The sequence below is a fragment of the Mesitornis unicolor genome, unplaced genomic scaffold (assembly GCF_000695765.1).
Source record: "Mesitornis unicolor isolate BGI_N332 unplaced genomic scaffold, ASM69576v1 scaffold21062, whole genome shotgun sequence".
NCBI classification, from domain to species: Eukaryota; Metazoa; Chordata; class Aves; order Mesitornithiformes; family Mesitornithidae; genus Mesitornis; species Mesitornis unicolor.
In genome coordinates, this window is record NW_010167442.1 from 30,148 (window position 1) to 49,429 (window position 19,282).

The window sequence follows — 19,282 nt, forward strand, 5'->3', positions numbered from 1 at the left end:
AAGTCTCTAGCTCCACAGCAAGGGAATTGTCTTGCTCAGTCTTCCAGGAGACCTGAAAACCAGGTAACGATTAGAGCTCCTCTGCCCATAAGACCAACCCGTCTCAACATTCATAGCACAGCTCAGGACTGGTGCAAGTCTAATGTTCAGCATTTTTAATCTCTCACAGCTGCCTAAGACATTTTTCCTGGCATCTACCCTGCATGTTCATATATTATGTACTACTGAATCGGAGAGGCATGTAGAGAATATACGAACAGTGGCTGCTATTTAAAATGTCTGCAGAAATCACATTTATCTGCTACATCAAGTCTGCTACATAACTGATGGTGGGTATGTATAAAGCATGCACAATCATTACCTGCTCAATTACTGTAGTTATAATGCATGGTTGGCTGTAAGTGCTGCCCATGGTGGAGCTCAACCAGCTCCCTGTACTGGTGGAATTCTTCATGTTTTATTTTTAATTCTGCATCATAATCAGGCCCTAATTTTATGCACATTGGCTCAGGATATTTTTTCTTTCTTTTACATTGTCAGTCTGCTTGCCACATCCTTGCTGAAGGGGATTCCTCACTTTAAGTCCTTCTCTCGGTAGGGCAGGATGGCCTCTTTTGCTTGAGCTTTATAGGCTCTGACAGTGCTGACACAGAAAAATAAAGCCCCAGAATGATTTAAAGCAATGAGCAGGGCTGTTCCCTCAAGATCAGGAATATACAGTTAATATTGTCCTTTCCCCTATAACTCAGACCCAGTCTAAACCTGGCTACTTAGAGACCTTATCCAGAGAGCAAATCACAGACCCTTTGACAGCCTCCACCCCATCATGCACTCTTCACTTGCTGATAAGATTATCAAATTTTAGTAATGAGGAGATCACACATGAACTATAGCAGTTATGGCCCTAATAAATGATAACAGAAATGATACTGACTGAGGCAGGAACACTAAGGCACAAAGGGATGAAGAGACATGGACATACTCAATGAAAGTCAAGAATGACACAAACCTCCTAAATCCAGGGCAATTAGATCATCCTGCCAGGCAGATCCATACTGAAAGGGTGCTAGAAAACATCTTTGAGGGAGCTCAGTTCTGATCTACTCCATACAGATGGTTTAGAAAAACAATTTATTTGCTATCTTTTTTTTTTCCATTCTGCTTTTACAAGTTGATCATAAATAATGAAGATGCATTTAAATCAGCTGCAAGGATGGAAAAGCAGTGCCAATTTCTCCCTGAACAAGCTCCTTCCTCCAAGGAACAGGAAATTAATTTCCCTTCCAAGGGCTCAAGATGTTCCTGTGCCAGAATCACTACATCAGGTGCTTTCAGCAGAGAGATTTTTCACCCCACTATGACACTGCCACAACTGTCTTTCTGGAAGAGAGATTTTACTCGAGTGATTAAAATGAATAATAACAATGAAATCTTCTGCCCTCCAATATACTCTGGCCATCTTCAACACTGCCCTAATTTTCCTTCTAACTTTACTTTGAAGAGGGGCAGAGTTCTTTCTGCAACACTGCTTGAAAATGCCTGTCACTGTGTGTATATCAGGACACCTCAAAGCTTTCTCAGGTGTGCATGTAAGACAGATTTCTGTTACATTTTCTTCCGTGGCTTTAATGTGCTGAAATCCAGAGGTACTGAGATGTCCAACAATTCTAACCGCACGCTACAGAGCTGCTCATAGTTCAGACCATGAGCAAAGTATAATAAACTCACTAGCGGACACTGCTTTGTGATCTGGCTACAACAAGCCAAATATACAGTAGCCCACAATAAGTGAGCAACCTCAGCATCCCACCTGAATGGTTGTTTAGACAGCCAAATATCTTGGGTTCCCAACTTCTCTGCCTTCTCACTACATGAATTTATGCTCTTGAATTACTTGAATAGATGCTAACGTGGCTTTAGACAGCAAACAGCCAAAAAAACTAGGTTTAAGACATTGTTGATTGCTATGCAAGCCTGCAGTGTTGTAGGGAACGGTGCAAACAGGCAACAAAGAGCCCTTCATTTCATCCTAAATACTTCCCTCTGGTGCAATAAGGCCCAGTTTGTTCCATTCACATTCTGGTTTTGGCGTCCCACCTCTCTCCTGGTGCTTTCACAGAAGAGGATATGAGGCAGGGAATGATGCTTGCTGATGACAACTCGAAAGAATAAAACCACTGCAGCCTCCACTGCATTGAATGCCTTTTACTAATGGGAATGTATTCATTGATATCCCACAATGGAAGCAACATGCCCAGGGCATTACTAAATAGGAAAAAGACCGCAAGCTCAAGTAATTAGAGGGGGGGAAAGTATTGTGAAATGCAGGATCATTAAGTTCAGAGCAGAGGAGCTCAGAGTTTTGAACTTTTCTTGTACCAGGTCATATTGGGTCTGAATTAACTAACAGCTGCAGAATTGTCTCTGCTGCTGACTCCAGGGGTAGCCTTGGGCTACATGGAAGGAGCTCTGACAAAAGCCAGATAAGCTGGGATCCATTTGCCACACTGAGTGGCACTGATGGGAAGACTCCCGAAATGCAACATTATCTTCACCCATTAAACTACTGCCTGGCATGTCTTAACAGACTATCACTTTGGACTCTTGCAGCTCCGTTTCTGTGTGATTTCAAAGCACTTTACATCTCATGAGGGAAAGGTTGCTATGTTTGTGAGTGCTCTTACACATATCCTGCAGAACAGCAGCTGAGGCACAGAGCAGTTGAAACCAGCGTTTCAAACACGTCCCCAAAACTTACAATACTTAAAGGGCACCTGAGAGCACGTACTTAGCGTGACCAAGCTCGTGTGTCCCTAGACTTGCACCTTCAGAAATACTGACCCTTTACAACACTTGAAATGGAGACACTCAAAACAGGCACTTAAAAATGGAACCTGAATTACCACATCCCTGAGTCACTGGCCAAACCAAGAACGGAATCTAGACATCCTGAATGCTGCTTTGACCAGAAAGCACTCGCAATTGCTTGAAATTCCCCTTTGGAAAAGAAATTGTAAAAATCACAGCATTTGTCAACACAAAAGCTATGCTTTGTCTGGTTGAAATTTCCTTTGTCGCCAAGCAAGAGCTTGAAACAATGGAAACGGAGAGGTTTTGCCCACAGCACAGACCACAGGAGAACAAGACAAAGCTGTACTGGGGAAACATCTATCCAGATGGGATGGTTTCAGTAAAACAGTTCCTTATGTGAAATGCTTAGTCTCCTAGGGAAGTAACACCAAGCTCTCTGCAAGTGCCACCTCAGTCACATCCTGTGATGGGCGCCTGCAATGGAACATACCTTCTCCAGGCATCTAAACAGAAAATGCCACAAAAGCATCAGAACTGATGACCAGAAATACTTCAAAGGTCTCGGAACAAGAATAATGCTAAATTGTTCATCTGGAATTGAATTTGCTGACAAAACCTATGTGGTCTTTGTGCTCAAGTGGCAAATAATACCCAGTGTTTTTTGTGTCACAGCAGCATCAGTTCTACAGAAAGACACGAGTCTTCCCTTACAGGAAAACAGATGGAGCTGGCACAGGCAGCTCTCAGTGACATCCATCCCCAGGCAGAGCAGAATAAACACACAAAACTGAGGAACACTACCACCACCTTGTTGAGGTACAACAAGGGATTTATGGCAGTTATCGGTCACCACCAGAACTACATTCAGCCAGATCACTGACATATATCATTGCTGCTTTAAAAGTAGAGGGTCCTGGATCCTCAGTCACCACAGGAAGCTAAGCACTCATTTGATGCTGCTTTTGAAATCTGCCAAGGTCCAGCATGCAACTCCCACTGCAAACTGACTCAAGTTCCTCGCTATCTGGCTCCTAATGTCAGACCAGGTCTGCTGCTCATCACCTATTAGTACAACTTAAAACTATTTCCCCAGTGTTTGCAGAGCCCTGATCTTAGCTGGGGCCTTTGAAAACTACTATAAAGCAAATAAAAGCAAGCAGTTGCTAATAATAACCCCTACACTCAGCAGGCCCAACTTCACTCACAGCTCAGTGCAGTATGACTAAGGAAATGAAAGGCTTCACTAAGTGCAATCGAAAGCTGTGACACGATTTTAAGATTGTTTTTACACTTCAGCAGTCTGAAGTAATGCTACCAGAGACATCTGAAAATTAGGTAGTGCTCCGGCTTCCATTAGCAACCATGTCTTGCTTCATTTTTTTTGGAAGGATGCAATAGCTCATAGGCTCAGAAGTGGGTAAAACACAGTGCAGCAAGATCTTCACTCCATGTACCTAGAAGTCAGTCAAAGTTCCCTCAGCAGACTCTTGCTTCTTCCCATTTTGAGCACACTAAGCTGTTTGCTTTCCACGAGCAGTGCTTTCGCGTGCTCATGTCTTACAAGACCCACAGAGCATTTAGCAGACGTTCACTGAAGCTGCGTGTTGCTACGCTGAAATTAGTCCTAGTGCCAGTTAATGCCTGGGGAAAATGAAGCAATTTCCTTAATATTACTCAACAAGGCAGGATCCGCATGATTCCCAGCACCCTGCCAGACACTGGCCTCAAGTCTCACTTCAGCAGATTTGCTCTGGAATTACCCTACCGCAGCAGAGTCCCAGATCTGGCTCTGTACCTTTTTTCTGTAGAGGTTTGATAAATGGTCCTTTGTTCAGAAAAAAAGCCCCCGATATTGGCGAATGTGGCTCCTTTTTCCTCTTGTCCCTGGAATTGTGATTGGAAATAATTGGAAGTGTCACTGGAAGTAATCAGAAGTGACAGTCCCTGGGCTATAAGGCTTTTGCTTCAAGTCTAACGATCCCCCCGCAAAACAAAACCTAAATTTAAACAATGAAGTCATAAAGTGATTTGCCTTCAAGGTTGAAACCCTGCAATATTTTTTTCCAACAAAAAAAAAAAGAAGCGCCTGACACTGTTTTAGTTCAATATTCAAGGCTTGCTGTGTTATATGAAACACTTCCCCCTGCACACACAAAAACACCCCACCGTTTCTCGACATCTGCAGCCCTGCCCTACAGGTAAAGCTTTATCTGCACTAAACATTTCTATTGCCTTTAAAATTTTATCAAGCCCTTAAAAAGCAAAACAATAGCCGAAGCAGTCTGAGCTATAAGACTCGGTCAGCATGCATCTCAAATATTCCACATACTGGAAAACCACCTAATTCCAGTATTTTTGCTGAGACACAGAGAGGGGAAGGGAATGGAGCTACTTATTTTTTTTTTTCACACACCAGTTCTGGAAAGGCCTCTTACCAGCACGGTTTGTACTAAATACCATCCAGGCATGTAAGGAAAGAATCTCTGCTCAAAAGAACGTACAGCCTAAATAGCCAAGGAGTAAAAAGCACAAGGCAGGGGAAAGAGCTACAGAGGGACAGATGTGACTTGCTAAGATCTAGAACAGAGCAGAGAACTGCATCCAGATTCCCAGCATATGCACAAACCACTCCCTAATGCTTTCCTGAGCTGTTGGGTTTTGTTTTACCTTCACATACTCCAGCAAAGCACATAATTTCCCTCTACAAAACAGCTTTTGAGAGGCAGTGAATACAATATTGCCAGAGTTACTATACAATTGCTGCTAGTTAAAAGATGATAAGGAGCAGTTTGATTTTCAGTGAATGCTGGGGTACATGCTTGAAGGCAGACAAATATTCCCATTTATCAAAAGCTACGGGGACTCCTACCTGTCATTTAGTGTAGCTTCCAGGGCTTCCAGGTTCTGCTCTGCCAAGCAGCTCAGCACCTTAACTGCAAGCGATCACTCCACAGGTATATGCTAGCTAGAAAGCCTAGATTTTCCTTTCCTATGAAGAACAAAGTAATTCAGTCACTAAACACGCAAAGCCCAGTATTTCCTTTCCATGAGGGTTCTTCTGGTAACACAGCAGTCATTCACACCATGAGTGGAGTATTTCAGCACATTGATACTAAAGAATCATTAATACTTTCTCAAGTATCTTATTACAAAGTAAGAATCAGTTAAACCTTCACGTTGCTTAGAAGTCATCCCTGCAGATGGCAGCTCAAGGATCTCAGCTTGATAAATTGTACCTGGTAGATGTTCGTCAGTGATCTGCTCATCACTGCTTCTACCCACATTTGAGGACATATTAAGAAGAAAACGGCTTTAAGTCAGTGCTGCAAAGGTTCTAGACATGTAACAACTGCTACCTTGCCTTTAAGCAGTGTGCCTCCATCTATGCCTTAGCTTTCTCCTCTGTTAGATGGGCTTTATATGCTTCTTTACCCAATATGACCCAGCTAGATTAGATGGGCTACCCAAAGCTTTATACAAGTATGACACTTACCACAAAGCATGCTACAAAAGCAGCAGCAGCGCAGTATTATGGTAGACCAAATGCAGTCTAGTCATGGTCATCAGTTGCCTCTAACTGTGCACGCTCCATTTCAAAAGACTGTTTCCAGGAGAGCAGTCTCTCTTCTGCCAATGCAATTATAAGCACAACAAATTTTCACTGACCTTTTCCTACCAAAGGCAATTAAACTGCAGGCACTGAGCTAAACTTCAACCTTTCTACCTAGTCAGTCGGGAACGAGTCACACACACTATGGCTTCATACTCATTTTCCAGCTACAAAAATGGATGTCAGCTAAACAGGAAAAAAGACAGGCTGAAAATATACTGTAGTGTGTATCGATCCTTGCAGGACAGCAATTCTGACATCCTTAATTTAGGTCTGGCCCATTAAGGGAAATACCAAGTTACAACATTTGCCTTTTCCAACTGTCAAATGCTTTCCTAGATAAGATATAGGAGCAGAAGATGATGGGACTTGTTTCATGATCTATCACATTCACCACCTTCGATGTCTCTTACAATTGCTCAGTCCTCTTTGCAACTTGTGCAAAGAAAAGTCAGAGCTACCTAATGAGTCACATGAGGAAACCAAGGTACCAAAAACGTGGCTTGAGAAAAGCCTAGCAATGGTGCTTTGCTTGGACAGTGAGCTTCTGGGAAAAGGGACCAGCTTTATTCTGGGTTGCTAACCCACTGCTGCACCTCCCAGTCACTACTGCATGCACCTTCTCTGTTTTCTGCCCAGGGAAAAGCATGGTTTAGGCAAGGGTTGAACCCCTGGTGGGCTGTTACTCCACTCAGCAATACTGAAGAAGCAGATTAAAGGGAGAAGAGAATCTAAGAGATGAACAAAACAGAAATCCACTCTCCTCACCTCTGTTGACTTGGCTTCATCACTTCACACATTTTCCATTGTTGTGCTTCCTGCAGAGCCATTTCTGCATCCTCCGCTATCCTGTCATTTGAGTATCTATTCGCAGACCTCAGTGACCTGACTTCACCCTTGGCTTTTTGCTGGGCTGCTTCTATAAACTAACCGTTTCTAAAAACAGATTAAGAAACAGCTTTGGGGAAGAAAGGAAAAAAAAAGAAGAAAGAAGACTCATTCATCTTTTAGTCTGGGCACCGCCAAGTTCCCACTGCACCCAAAGTAGCCTCTTTTCTAACACATTACTGCATGGGAGATATGCACAGTATTGCATGCACATGAGAAGATTTCTCTGCAAGTGTATAAAATACATTACAGGCACACAAGCAATGACTACTGCCTTGGTTAACACAAGGGACTGATTTAGCTAGAAATTTAAGGTATAATTAAATTACAGGTGAAGGTATAATTTAAGACTTTTAGTTTAAAAGTCTGTGGGGCTCTTACTGAAGAGAAAAGGCACAGAAAGCAGCTTGCAGCACCCCACCTCATTGGTACTAGACACACGCTTGCAATCATTTAGTATGGCATAGCAAGCACACAGAAGAGATTTCTCAAATACACATAAGGCTTTGTCAGTGACTGTTTACATTTCTTTTCAGGCAGTTCCTGAAAGCTCAAACGAATCCCAGATTGCAAACCTGCTAGGTTCCCTAAAAAGCCCTGTGTTTGCCTTGAGGAAAACAGGGGCATTTGTTGTGGTCCTGAGGATAAACACCAGGATATCTCCAAGCCAGTTGTGCAATGACATTTCTGGGAAGCTTGTGCTGCTCTTCCACAAAATGTCCTTCTGAAGTGGGCCAGGGTACCCCACAGAAACAGACCACTAATTCTAGTGGAGGAGACAAAGAGGAGACAAGGTCCAGGATGGGCACAAAGGCAAAACACCCATTATTTTCCATGGGAAATTCAAACGAGTTGCCTCCCCTCTGGCTCCATTTCCCATGAAATGAATTAATCTTCAGTATTTCAACTCAATTTTGGCATGCTGCTTTTCCTCACTCTGGAAGATTACCTTTTTTCCCTCCTTTTCTTCCTTATGGTAAAATGGAAAAACCAGAAAGGATAAAAATAACCCCCCCCAGAACAAACATTTTTTTTTAAGATGCTAAAAATCCAAACTATTTCATAAAAACAAAGTACTACCAGAGAAAAATAGGCCATTTCTTGTCAAGCATCTTGACAGAAAATATTTGATGCAAACTGTCCCTGGCTTTAGAAGAAATTTCGTGCCTCACAAGGAGTGCTAACCCTGATATCCTGCCAGATAGCAACTCAATTATGTCTGGCTCCTCTGAATTCCCCCCGGAGTGCCAAATGGACACACTGCTTTTCTTTGCTCCCTTTCCTTAGGTATTCTCAGAGTAGTGTTCTATTAAAGAGCTCTTTGCCCTGTCCTACAACTAAATTCACACTACTGTAACAGGCTCAATCTTGCATACGGTTGATGTTTTGTTGACTGCTTCTGGAGTTTTCATGACAGAAATGAGCTGTCAGTTTTCAGTGATATGAAGCTGTCCTTGGGAGAATAGCCTTTTCAGCTAAATACACCAAGTTACCTGCATTCCTTCAGAATCCAATGACAAAGGTGAAATTCACGGCAAAATCACCACAACAGCCCTATTCACAGCTACACATTTTTCTCTTGGTACTCCACCCCTGAGCCAGGGCTTAGTTTTGAAGTGCTGTAAAAACACGGGTCAAAATCCTTGTCCCACCAAACTTCTAAGTACACCATGAAGCAAACAGGCAAAGGCAACAGATGGAGCTGTGAGAAAACTAGGAAACACAAAGTGTATCACGTACTATTAGTTATTGCTGAGAAATTAGGGAAATACAGGGAAAATCAGCAAAAATATAAGATCTATCAGCTTAGTTTTCAGGTTGCTTAAGGTTTCACTTGCTTTTTACTAGTTTCAGACAGAAGTACTCCATTAAAATGTAAAATTTCCCAGTAACCTCACTGGGAGCAAGGGTACTTTTTAAATTTAAATAATATTGCAGTGGTTCTTAGCTTTGCTGGAGCGTAGGATTGCAAGGCTTTCAGGAGAAGGATCTCAAGGAGATGTGATAGGGCACACTGCAGGTTGGCTGTGCTCTTAAAGCAGGAGAGAAGGCCAGAGTCATTATACCAGAGCACAGCCCCAGGCTGACCTACCACTGCTGAATGCTGCAGAGCTGCTTCCATATCATCACCGATTTTCAAGCTAGGAGTCTGGTGAATACCTAGGCAAATGCATGCTGTCAGACTCAATTGCTCATGCCAACAGGCACTGGAAGGATCTGTGCCATAACCTTTTTCCCAGTGCAATGAGACAATCGGAGTCTTGGTGTTCGATGTAGTAACTGCATACCCCTGGGACAGTGCTGTAAGAGAGACTTTGACCTGAGAGGGCAGAGCTCAGCTACATTGGCACAAAAGGGACTTCTGCTATTCCAGCTGCACCCACTATAGCAACATCACCCCCGTATAACAGAGATTCTAATGCACTGAACACATCTGTGCCAATCATAAACCAGACTAAATGTGCATTGTGGTGAGCGACCTCTAACACTAAGGTGAAGGTTTAGTGCCAATTGCAGACATCAGAAGGCTGGATGAGTGACCTGGCTTGGCACATCTACTGCTTTGGATTTCGAACCCATTGGTTTCTGAAGGGCAGAGCACACACACTAGCCAACAAGTGAAGAAAAAGCATGTAATACCAGTGTCAAAGCCAGGCATACCAGCATTACCCATACTAACATTTGATTATTGGAAAATTAGCTTTTTACTTTAATGAAAAATATTTTCATTAAAAATATCCAAAATTGACTTGGAGGGGGTGAAACAAGGCAAAGGAGACTTCCAGCACCTCAAAATTTAAACCAATTCCATGAAACATTTAAGTGAAAGCATTTGCCGTTTTTTATTTACTGGCCGAGAAATGCAACTTTGTGTTTTGAAGTTTTTACACTCCGAAGTGAAGAGTCACAGATACTTCCTTTGGAAATTTCCATTTTGATTTTTAAGTGCAGCGTGCTACACAAGGAGTTTGAGACAATTCTGCCCAGCTGTGGAGGGAGATGAGAATCAGATGTCACGCTTACATGAAGGCACACACATGAGCATCCGTCATCTTCCACTCCTCACTCCTTCCTGCTTCACTTACCTAGCCTTTATTAGGGAAGTAAGCATGGCCATGCTCTTGCCCACATTTAGGAAAGTCTTTCATCTTGTCTTGTTTTAAAAGTCTCCTTAAAACTAATTGGCTCCTGTTTCCTGTCTCCTCACACAGCTGTTCACCTGCCCCAGAGTGCAAAAAAGGGCTGTATATATTAGCCATGCTATTAGTATGTTTAATAATGAAAACCCAAACCAGGCAACCTTCCTTTCAAGGATCTTTTGATCTTTGATCTTTTTCGACACTAATCTTTTACTTCAGCAAGAGAAGCAAGCCATTGTGGGCACTTCTATACCCTTCTACTGCAGAAAACCAATCAGACTTCTCTAGTGAGCAAGCGAGAGTTCCCAGCCTCCTTGTTTTCAGGGCGATATAGGAACAGGGAACCACAATTCTTCCTTTTCCCCAAAACATACTTCCAATATTGGCGAATGAAGCTGGTCACAGAGCAGAAAGACCAAGTTCTGTTGACAAGACAAATAAAGCATGGACAAGGGGCAGTTCAATGACTTCTGTAGTACCAGGAAACAAAACATACCCAGCTTTGGATAGCCACTTATCCTCCCTTCACCAGTGCTTGGAAAACTCCCACAGACAGACTGAGAAACTCAACTCAAGGGTGAGGGCAGAGACTGTGATTAGTTTCGTGTTTATGTGTTACTAACATCGGAGAGATGCTTAGACACCAAAGACCTAAGAATAACAACCATAAAGCCCGTTGTGCTCTATAGATAAAAGCAGCACTAGTCACGCAAAAGGTAAGTTACATTACATAATAGAAAAAACCCCACTTTTTCTGTGGCAACAGCTTAATCCTTTTGCTCCAAGCCTCCAACTTATGAGAGGATTCATCAGCTGAACAGGGTTGGTGGATCAAAAAATGCAGTTTCCATTTGTCTCCACCAGTGAGGTAAGCAACCTTCATTTCTCTTTCCTAATTTCCATAGACCAGCTTTGCTGGCCACTTCTGCAGGGCTGACCCAGCCCAGACACCTAGAAGCCTCACCTTGCCATCTCCTGGAGTATTCTTTAAATGCCACCTCCACCATATTGAGACACAAATGGCCAAGGCAAATATGCAGGAGGGACAAACTGCTGCCTGCACTCCCCTGCGTTTGGCAGCATGGCCAAGCCCCCATCACATTCCTACAGATAAAATCTTTGCTAACAGCAATCTCTAAAGTAAAAGCCTTTTCTATAACGTATTCAGCAGCTCTACAAATGCATCCTGTCTTTCAGATGTCTAGAAATCTGGCTGGTCCATGCGAGACTTCAGGAACAGGGCTATCCTTTCTAGCCCTCCAAAAACTCTATTCTACCTGTGCCCAGCCACATCAGTCCACCACCCTGTGGGGCTCAACTCTTCCCAGGGAATGAAAGACCAAGCCACTTTCTCACACCCATGCCCAGGTTCTTGGGGGACAGGAGGACTCAGGAATCAGAGTCTTTGCCCAGCCACACCAGATTTCAAAACTGTCTGCTTGTCAGCACGATCTGGTGAGCAGAATGGAGAGAGAAGCTCACTCATCACATTACGCTGCCTCTGGAGATGCAGAAACTCAGGCTGCTTCTGAGTCAGCCTTGTAGGCAAGCTCCCTCAAAAACCTTGGGGCTGCAAACTCTTTTCTCCACAGGCTATGGCTTCAACAAACGGCTCTCTGCCGCTCTTCTGCCTTCACCTTCCCTTCCTTTAATGTCTCCTTTGCCATTCTCTGCCCCTCTCTTAGCCAACAGTCTACCTCTTTTCTTTCCCTTCTTTCAGCAGCTCTTTCTTCCCGTTTCTTGCCTTCCCCCTTTATCTCCCTTCTCCCATCCTTTTCCCCCCAACTCCTCCCTCTTGTACTTCAACACATCTGTTTCTAATCATAGGCATCAATTGGAAACAATAACCCCTTTTTATTTTAAAATCTGAATGTTAAGTGCCCAAGCAAATCAAAACAGAGTTAAACAAATTTGACACTGTGCCTGAAACAAAGACATTTTGTTCACCTTGTTTTGCCAGAGGTTCAAGCCCCTCGCTAGTTCGTGGCTTAAAAGCGCTGCCTTCTTTAAACAAGAAACACACATTCCAAAAGGAGTCTGTTTAACAACCACTTCTAAAAAATTAATCTGGTTATTAAAAGATCTCTGGCTATCAACCTGCTAATGAATAGAGCAGCGAGAAAAGCATCAGAACCCAAACAACACTGAAATTGGACTTCTCCATAAAAGTTTTTTTCTTTGCAAATCCCTTTCTGAAGCTCATCAGAAATGAATTTCAGTCATGCAGAGAGGGCGCATGGAAGTTTGATTAAAAACACTAAATAAACCAAAAAGCCAACCTACCTAAAAAGAGAATTGGAAGTGCAGACATTCCGACCCCAAGCAAGAGGGACTTTTCCTCCCTTTTTCTTCCTTTCTCCCAGGAACGGCAGGCAGACCTGCACAGGATTCAAAGGAACGCCTCTGGAATGCACCGAGTGTAATTGCATCCATGTGCCAGAAAAATAACCAACTTCACTCTTTCTTCCCTTCCGCTATTCATCTCCTTGTTCATATTTCATCCGGATTCGGTGAGAGCTTTTAGATCTCCGCAGCTGGTAATTCAGGCCCTTGAGTTTCTGGAAAAGAGGAGACAGAGGCAGTGCAGCAAGGAGTTCACATGTACGGCAGCATAGAACAATTTTGCTCGTCTGAAAAGAAAAGGAGAGAAGCAGGGGAAAACACTGTGCTCAATGTTCACCACATGGCTGCCTCCCAGAAGAGCCCCTCCCTGCCATCAGCTGGGATTAATAGTGAAGACCAGTCATGTGGGTGAGGTAGAACTAATTTCTAGCAGTAACATAGCTATTTACCTTTGGAGGAGAAGCGGGAGGATTTCTCTAGTGTCAAAACAGTTAAGTTTGGAGGCAGTAAAAACACAGCATGGAAAAAAATTCAGATTCATCACTTAGGGGCTAGAGAAAGACTCGGAAAAAAGCACACATGCTCTTCAGAATGATAAACACACTCACATGTGTACATTATCTTTATTCTCCTTCGTAGCTAGTAAATGTCAGAATCAAAGCTTTTAATCTTACCAGAAGACTTTCTCCATTTGCTTCATAGTTTTCTTTTTGAGTTTCTAGGAGAGAAAAAAATTCTAAACATTGATTTGATTTTGCAATTTATCTGTGCCACACTGACAAGAAGAAAAAGCCAATTCAAGCAGAAATCGGTTGTCTACGTTTAGTGACTGCTGCGGGATGCAACTTGCCACTCGCTCCCAAAGGCCTTTTTAAGGCAGTCCATCCTCAGCTCCACCCTCGTGCAGTTAGCAAGTTTAAAAAACTAGCTCGGATACCGTTTTCCATTTCTGTAATCACAGCAGTGAAGACAAACCTCTCCGTTTTTGTAAGAAGGATCAAACGTGGTAAGGAGAAGGGATCACAAAAGATGACTCCGACCATCTGCTGCGCTGAACCAGCCAGAACAGAACTTTTTTATTCTGTAGTGAAACATGTATAAATCTTGTTGCTCACAGCAAGGCCATGGAAACGGTGATGTTTTGCAAATGTACACATACACAGCTGTTCTGATCTATTGCAGTTTACACATACAGGTCATGCTTACACCTTCATATCCGTATGGCTAGGGTACATCTGCTTTTTCAAAAAGCAAAGCACTTTCACCTAGCCTCCTTGGGTGTTAACAAAGAGTAACAGGGGCTACCTGTAACTCTAAAGTGGTTGTAGAGCCATTCAAAAACCTGAGTGAGCATTTGGTGGCTACCTTGTGCTGATCTGGGCATTGCCACAGATACCAGGACCCCAGCTAGTTAGTTTAATGTGCTAAGGTGCATCTGCATAAGCAGCAACTGTGTATTTTTCTAAAGAATAGGCATATTCACAAAGAAATATCCATCATACACAGCTGATCGTAAATCAAACCCATTTACCCATCTTGGAAGATAGGACAAAAATCCTTTCCCTTAGGGGCACTTATGAAAGTATTTCTAAGACCCAAGAGAAAGAGCAGACCACAGGTAAGGCTGTCAGCCTGTGGTTTGAGACCACCTCTCTCATTAGCTCCTTGTGTAACCCCATCTACGTGCAGTTTCTATGTACCTCCCTTGCAAAATCAGGGATAGCACACTGCTATCCCTCTTCAGGGATGAAAACAAATGCAGCAATCTTTGTGAAGTCCACGACGAGGGGCACTGTGCTTAGAAGATCTATAGGAATTCAGTACCTTGGCTCTTCATCACAGTACAGGCTTTTCAAACACTGCTGCCCTGAACAAAATCATACCCAGGATTCAGATGGGTCCCATCAGAGCGAAATAGATGGATGAAAATTAGCCTTCTGCATCCCATTTCATTAAAGTTTAATTTGCCCCTCCCAGCCTCAGATGGAAACAAGAGCTGCATTTGGCTCCTCCTCTCCAAAACAACTACTCCCTCTGTAACAGTGAGAAAATATTTTAAACCATATATTCAGCTAATAAAGACTGATGATACAAAAGCAATCTTTATCAGGTGAATATAACAGTTCCTACAGAGCATAAGAGCTGATTCTTTCAGAACTTTTCCTCACACACTTGACCAAACAGGCTCCTGGTTTTCAAACAGTTGAGTGGGTCTGAGAGAACATCATTGATTTCCAGTGCAAGACATAAATCAATGGAGAAAAGTGCATTTAATCCCTTCCCCCGCTCTCCAGAAACCAAGCAGCACTGAGCTTGTCTCTCTGCATTACGAGTCTGACAGAAGACGTCCCGAGCTATGCTGTAAATACCCAGCATGCTGCTTTGCTTTAATAGAAGCAATGCATCAGGAACCAAGACAGAGAGAAGTGTTGTCACCCCGCACTCACTGCCCAGCCTCCACTGAAATCCCTGGAGCTGGGATGTTCGAGGATGTACACAGAGGAGGAGGGGGGATGTGGAGAACAGGAGGAAGCCATGCATGCAAAATCTCCTCTTTATTATCTCAGACAAGGCATTCCATTGCCTGTTCTCACATTACATTCACCCCCTTCAGGAAGCTCCTCAAGAGCAAGTTCTGCTTTGGGGTTCAGTGGGGATTCTCCCTCTGGTGTTCATACCTATTATAGCAAGGGCATCTCACTCAGCCTAACAGCTCCAGTGACAGGATAGTAAGGGCTGGTGTAAGTACATATAAGGACACCCATGCCACTCACACCAGCACATCCTTTTAGGACTTTTGCTCATTGTGTTTGGGGGAATAGGTTCTATCTCGCCACACGTTATTTTTCCAGAAGAGGCAAATTCTTCTAGTAGACTTGAAAATGCTTTCACCTGTTACTATACACGGCTAACACAGCATGGGAGTTGAGTATCGTGCACTTCTCAGCAGGGAGAACAGTCAAATAGAACAACTGATGTTTGGTATCATAAGCATTAAGGAAAAACACTGACTAAAAAGTCTTCATAGACTGAGTTAGGTTTTCAGCGTTCCTGTTGATGGGCTCTGACTTTAAGTTTTGGATAGGTTCAGATTAAACAATCTGTAGAAATCTTCATGGGCCACAAACCAGCTTTTTTGGGGTCCTTTCACCTTACTCTTCCTCCTACAGTTCCTTGAGTTGTAGCTGCCCCTCATTGCTGCAGAGCTGTGCACTACCATCTCAACACCAAGTGGTGCTGCATATACCCAGCGACAGCGGCTCCAAAACCCCCATTGCCCCAAATGTATCTAGAAACCATGTTTTCCTCCAGAAGCATTATTATATAGCAGTAACAGAGGCTGTTGCTACTCAGCTACCATCTTGTGTTGATTTGTTATTAAGTCTGTTCTCTAAGACTCCCAATACGAGCATGTTACACAGTTTAAATTATTTAAGCATCTTACCAACACAGGCAGTAGAAAAACAGGGTTCATCCACCAGGAGAGTTAGATAAGGACTTTGAATCTCCTGGGCAAAAACCATGTTCTGTTCTGCTTTTGGCTTTGCGACCGAAAAAAGCACAAAAAACACTCTTGACAAAGGAAAAGCAAACCACAGAAACAAAGCAGTCTCTGAACAACAGAACTGAAAACAGGCAGCAAGGATTATCAGAGTAGAAAATAAAACCCTTCACACAGATTTCTTCTCGCAATAAGCCACTGGTAGAAAGGTTGCTTTATGCTTTATCAGGACTCAGATATTGACTTATAAACCAGCCGCTGTTTAAGCAGCTCTCATCTCTCAAGTAAGCTTCAATAATTGATCATAAAAGCACTATTAGTCATTTAACGTTAGTAAAAAGTCTCACTTCAACAAGCCTTAGGATTCACACTGTCAGTAAATGTAGCTGAGGAAAAAAACAAACAACAAAAAAAGCTCCTTAAAGCTCTAGCTGGTTTGAAGTGCCTGGGTCTGTACAGCTTGTTACTCAACGCTTAATTTTATGTTCGTTCTACAAGAATATGCCCTTACGATTACAAGCAACAAAAAGTAAAGAAGGGCTCAAATACAAAAAAGGGCATTTTGAATCTTCATTGACTTTATATTGTTGCTACAACAACTAATAACTGAGCACAACAAAAACTTTGAAACTTTCATTTTCCGGCTGTGAGATTCAATTTCCCAGCTGTGAGATTGGAAAATTGGCAAGTAGAGTCTATCTACAAATTACAGATATGAAGCACATAAGATTAAACAGGGAGGGTCAGAACACAGGTATGGAGCTTTTGAGATTAAACAGAGAAAGTCAGAACACAAGTTTAATTGCAGAAAAGAGGAGTCATACTGGAAAAAAGTTTAAAGTTTTGTAAGTTTGAAAGTTTTTTTCTGTTTTTTTTTGTTTGTTTGGTTTTAATTTATATTTTAATGTATATATAATAGTGATAAAAAATGTTGGAGAAAAAGCTAACTAAATTAGCTTAGGTGTGTGAAAGTAGTGACTAAAAAAAAGAAGAGAGGAAAAGTTGCTGTTTCTACTGCATGTTAAGTAAAACTCATGGGCTTTCAAAAATTTTAGTATAAACTTATTTTAATTAAAAGATGGTTTTAGTAGGCAGGTTGGTTTTTTCTTTGTTTTTATTTGAAGTGAAAAAGACTTTGCTTGACACTACTGACCTGTTTGAAGCAGTAAACGCTAAACACGTAAGGGCTCAATCTTGAGATGGTATTATGTTCATTATTTGAGTAGCTCTATAGAAGATTGAATGAAATAAGCAAATAATACTTAGTAAAATACAGTGTTACCTAGAAAACTAGGGAAGCTTTCAGTTAATCAAAGTAGTCTGAGTTTCTGCTACTAGGTTGTAGAGTGGTAGTTTTTATAAGAGCTACTAGGTAGTGGCTGGGTGTTAGTACTTAAAGAATATCTCTGGGAAGATCTTCTTGTTTTGTGCTTTTAAAGCAAGTACAATTTTTGTGTGTTGGGGAATGGTTTGACTATGTGACTGTAGTTTTATATTAAGTAAAACCTAGGAAAACATATAAAAAATATGCTGGAGAAGGATTGAGTGAGATTGTTTAGATGTTACTGTGCCTCAACCTTAGCTTAGGGAGGCTATGGCAACTGTGGTGTTTTTCCAGTAAGTGCTTGTTAATCCTGAGTGTTAATAGTCTACTTTTGATAGTGCTTTTTGTGTTGGGGTTGCTTTCTGTTGGAGAAGATTCTACACTATTGAAGCTCTTAATGGGGACAGATACACAAGTCTTAGTAGATTCAACTCTTAAAATCACTTTTCTTTTCCCAGCATGTAGTTGTTTTGTTAAAAAAGAAATAGCTTAGTATCTTGGCACATTTGAGTTCACAGATACACTCAGTGCTTCCTGCTAGCCCTGTCACTGACCTATTACGTGATATTCAGCATGTTATCCCTTTGCATAATTTTCTTTTGCCTTTTTCTTCTCTGCTGCTTTTACATAGCACAGTAATTGCTAGTATAGTAACTAACTGTATGGAATCAATGCCTTGGCTGGAGCCTTCAAGCATTGTGAAATAAAAAATAGGAGGCTTGCTTGTTTGCCAAGTGTTTTCACAGTACAAAGCACCGTGTTAATTCTGGGTTTGAGTTCTTTCAGGAATAGATGAAACCAAACGTAAACCAGAAACCTGCTCAGATGCTTAGAAGCAAAAGAAAGTGATAATGTTGTTTACTGCCATTGAACGGATATAAAAATCTGTCCTCTAGTACTGGTGTTTTATGTTTGAAGTATGGTCCTGTAGTACTGATTTCAAAACTTTCAAAACTCCTTGCAGCTGTTTTCTTTATGCTTGAGTGTCTGTCTGTCTTCAAGTGAAATGGTGATAAGTCCGCTCATCATGAGCACTGTATTGATGTTTTCGAAATTTCCTTCTTCAAAGAACTCAATAAAGGTTAATAGAGATCAAGTCTGACCTGCAGAAAAATGAAGGAGAATTTTTTTTTCTACCCCAAAACCAAATGTTTAAGCCTTTTTAAATGAAACCGTTGAAGGTAAAAGGTGAACTTTAGACTTTTCTGTTCTTCTCAGCTTTTAACAAATATTTTGATACTTTCAATACAAACATCAGTGCTGCTTTTAAACAGATTTATAACAACATGCTCCAGAATAGCAAGCCATACTGCTCTTCTGAATTGCTTTCAGGTAATTGCTGTCCAAGTACTTCTGCTCTTTTAAGCTCTCTTCTGCTAATAACCAACCAGGCTGAAGCTTACATACTTGACCACTTCCATCATAGGATGCAGTTTGTATGACACAGTATCGCCAGCTGTGTGTAGTAAAGTATGTCCTTTGGCTTGGCTGACAAAATGTAACATGTTTTGGTTAGCAAACAAGATTTTCCTTTCAGTATTAAAAGTGATTATTTAGAAGTGCTGACTTAGAAAAGAAGTATCTTAAAAAAATTATGGGGAGAAAAAAGAAATGCTTTGTGAGGTTTTTTCTATAAATATGCTTATGAATAATTAGCAGTGACC

General features: G+C 41.9%; 1 protein-coding gene across 1 annotated transcript in view; it reads right to left on the reverse strand.

Moving 5' to 3' along the window:
• CLMP (CXADR-like membrane protein) overlaps positions 1 to 13,121 on the reverse strand; it is a 36,580-nt gene extending 23,459 nt beyond the window's left edge. Inside the window, 2 exon segments of the mRNA XM_010178704.1 lie at positions 12,733 to 12,770; positions 12,772 to 13,121. Of these exon segments, the coding sequence (XP_010177006.1) occupies positions 12,733 to 12,770; positions 12,772 to 12,878 (145 nt within the window). The 5' untranslated portion in view covers positions 12,879 to 13,121.
• Between the last annotated feature and the right edge of the window lie 6,161 nt (positions 13,122 to 19,282).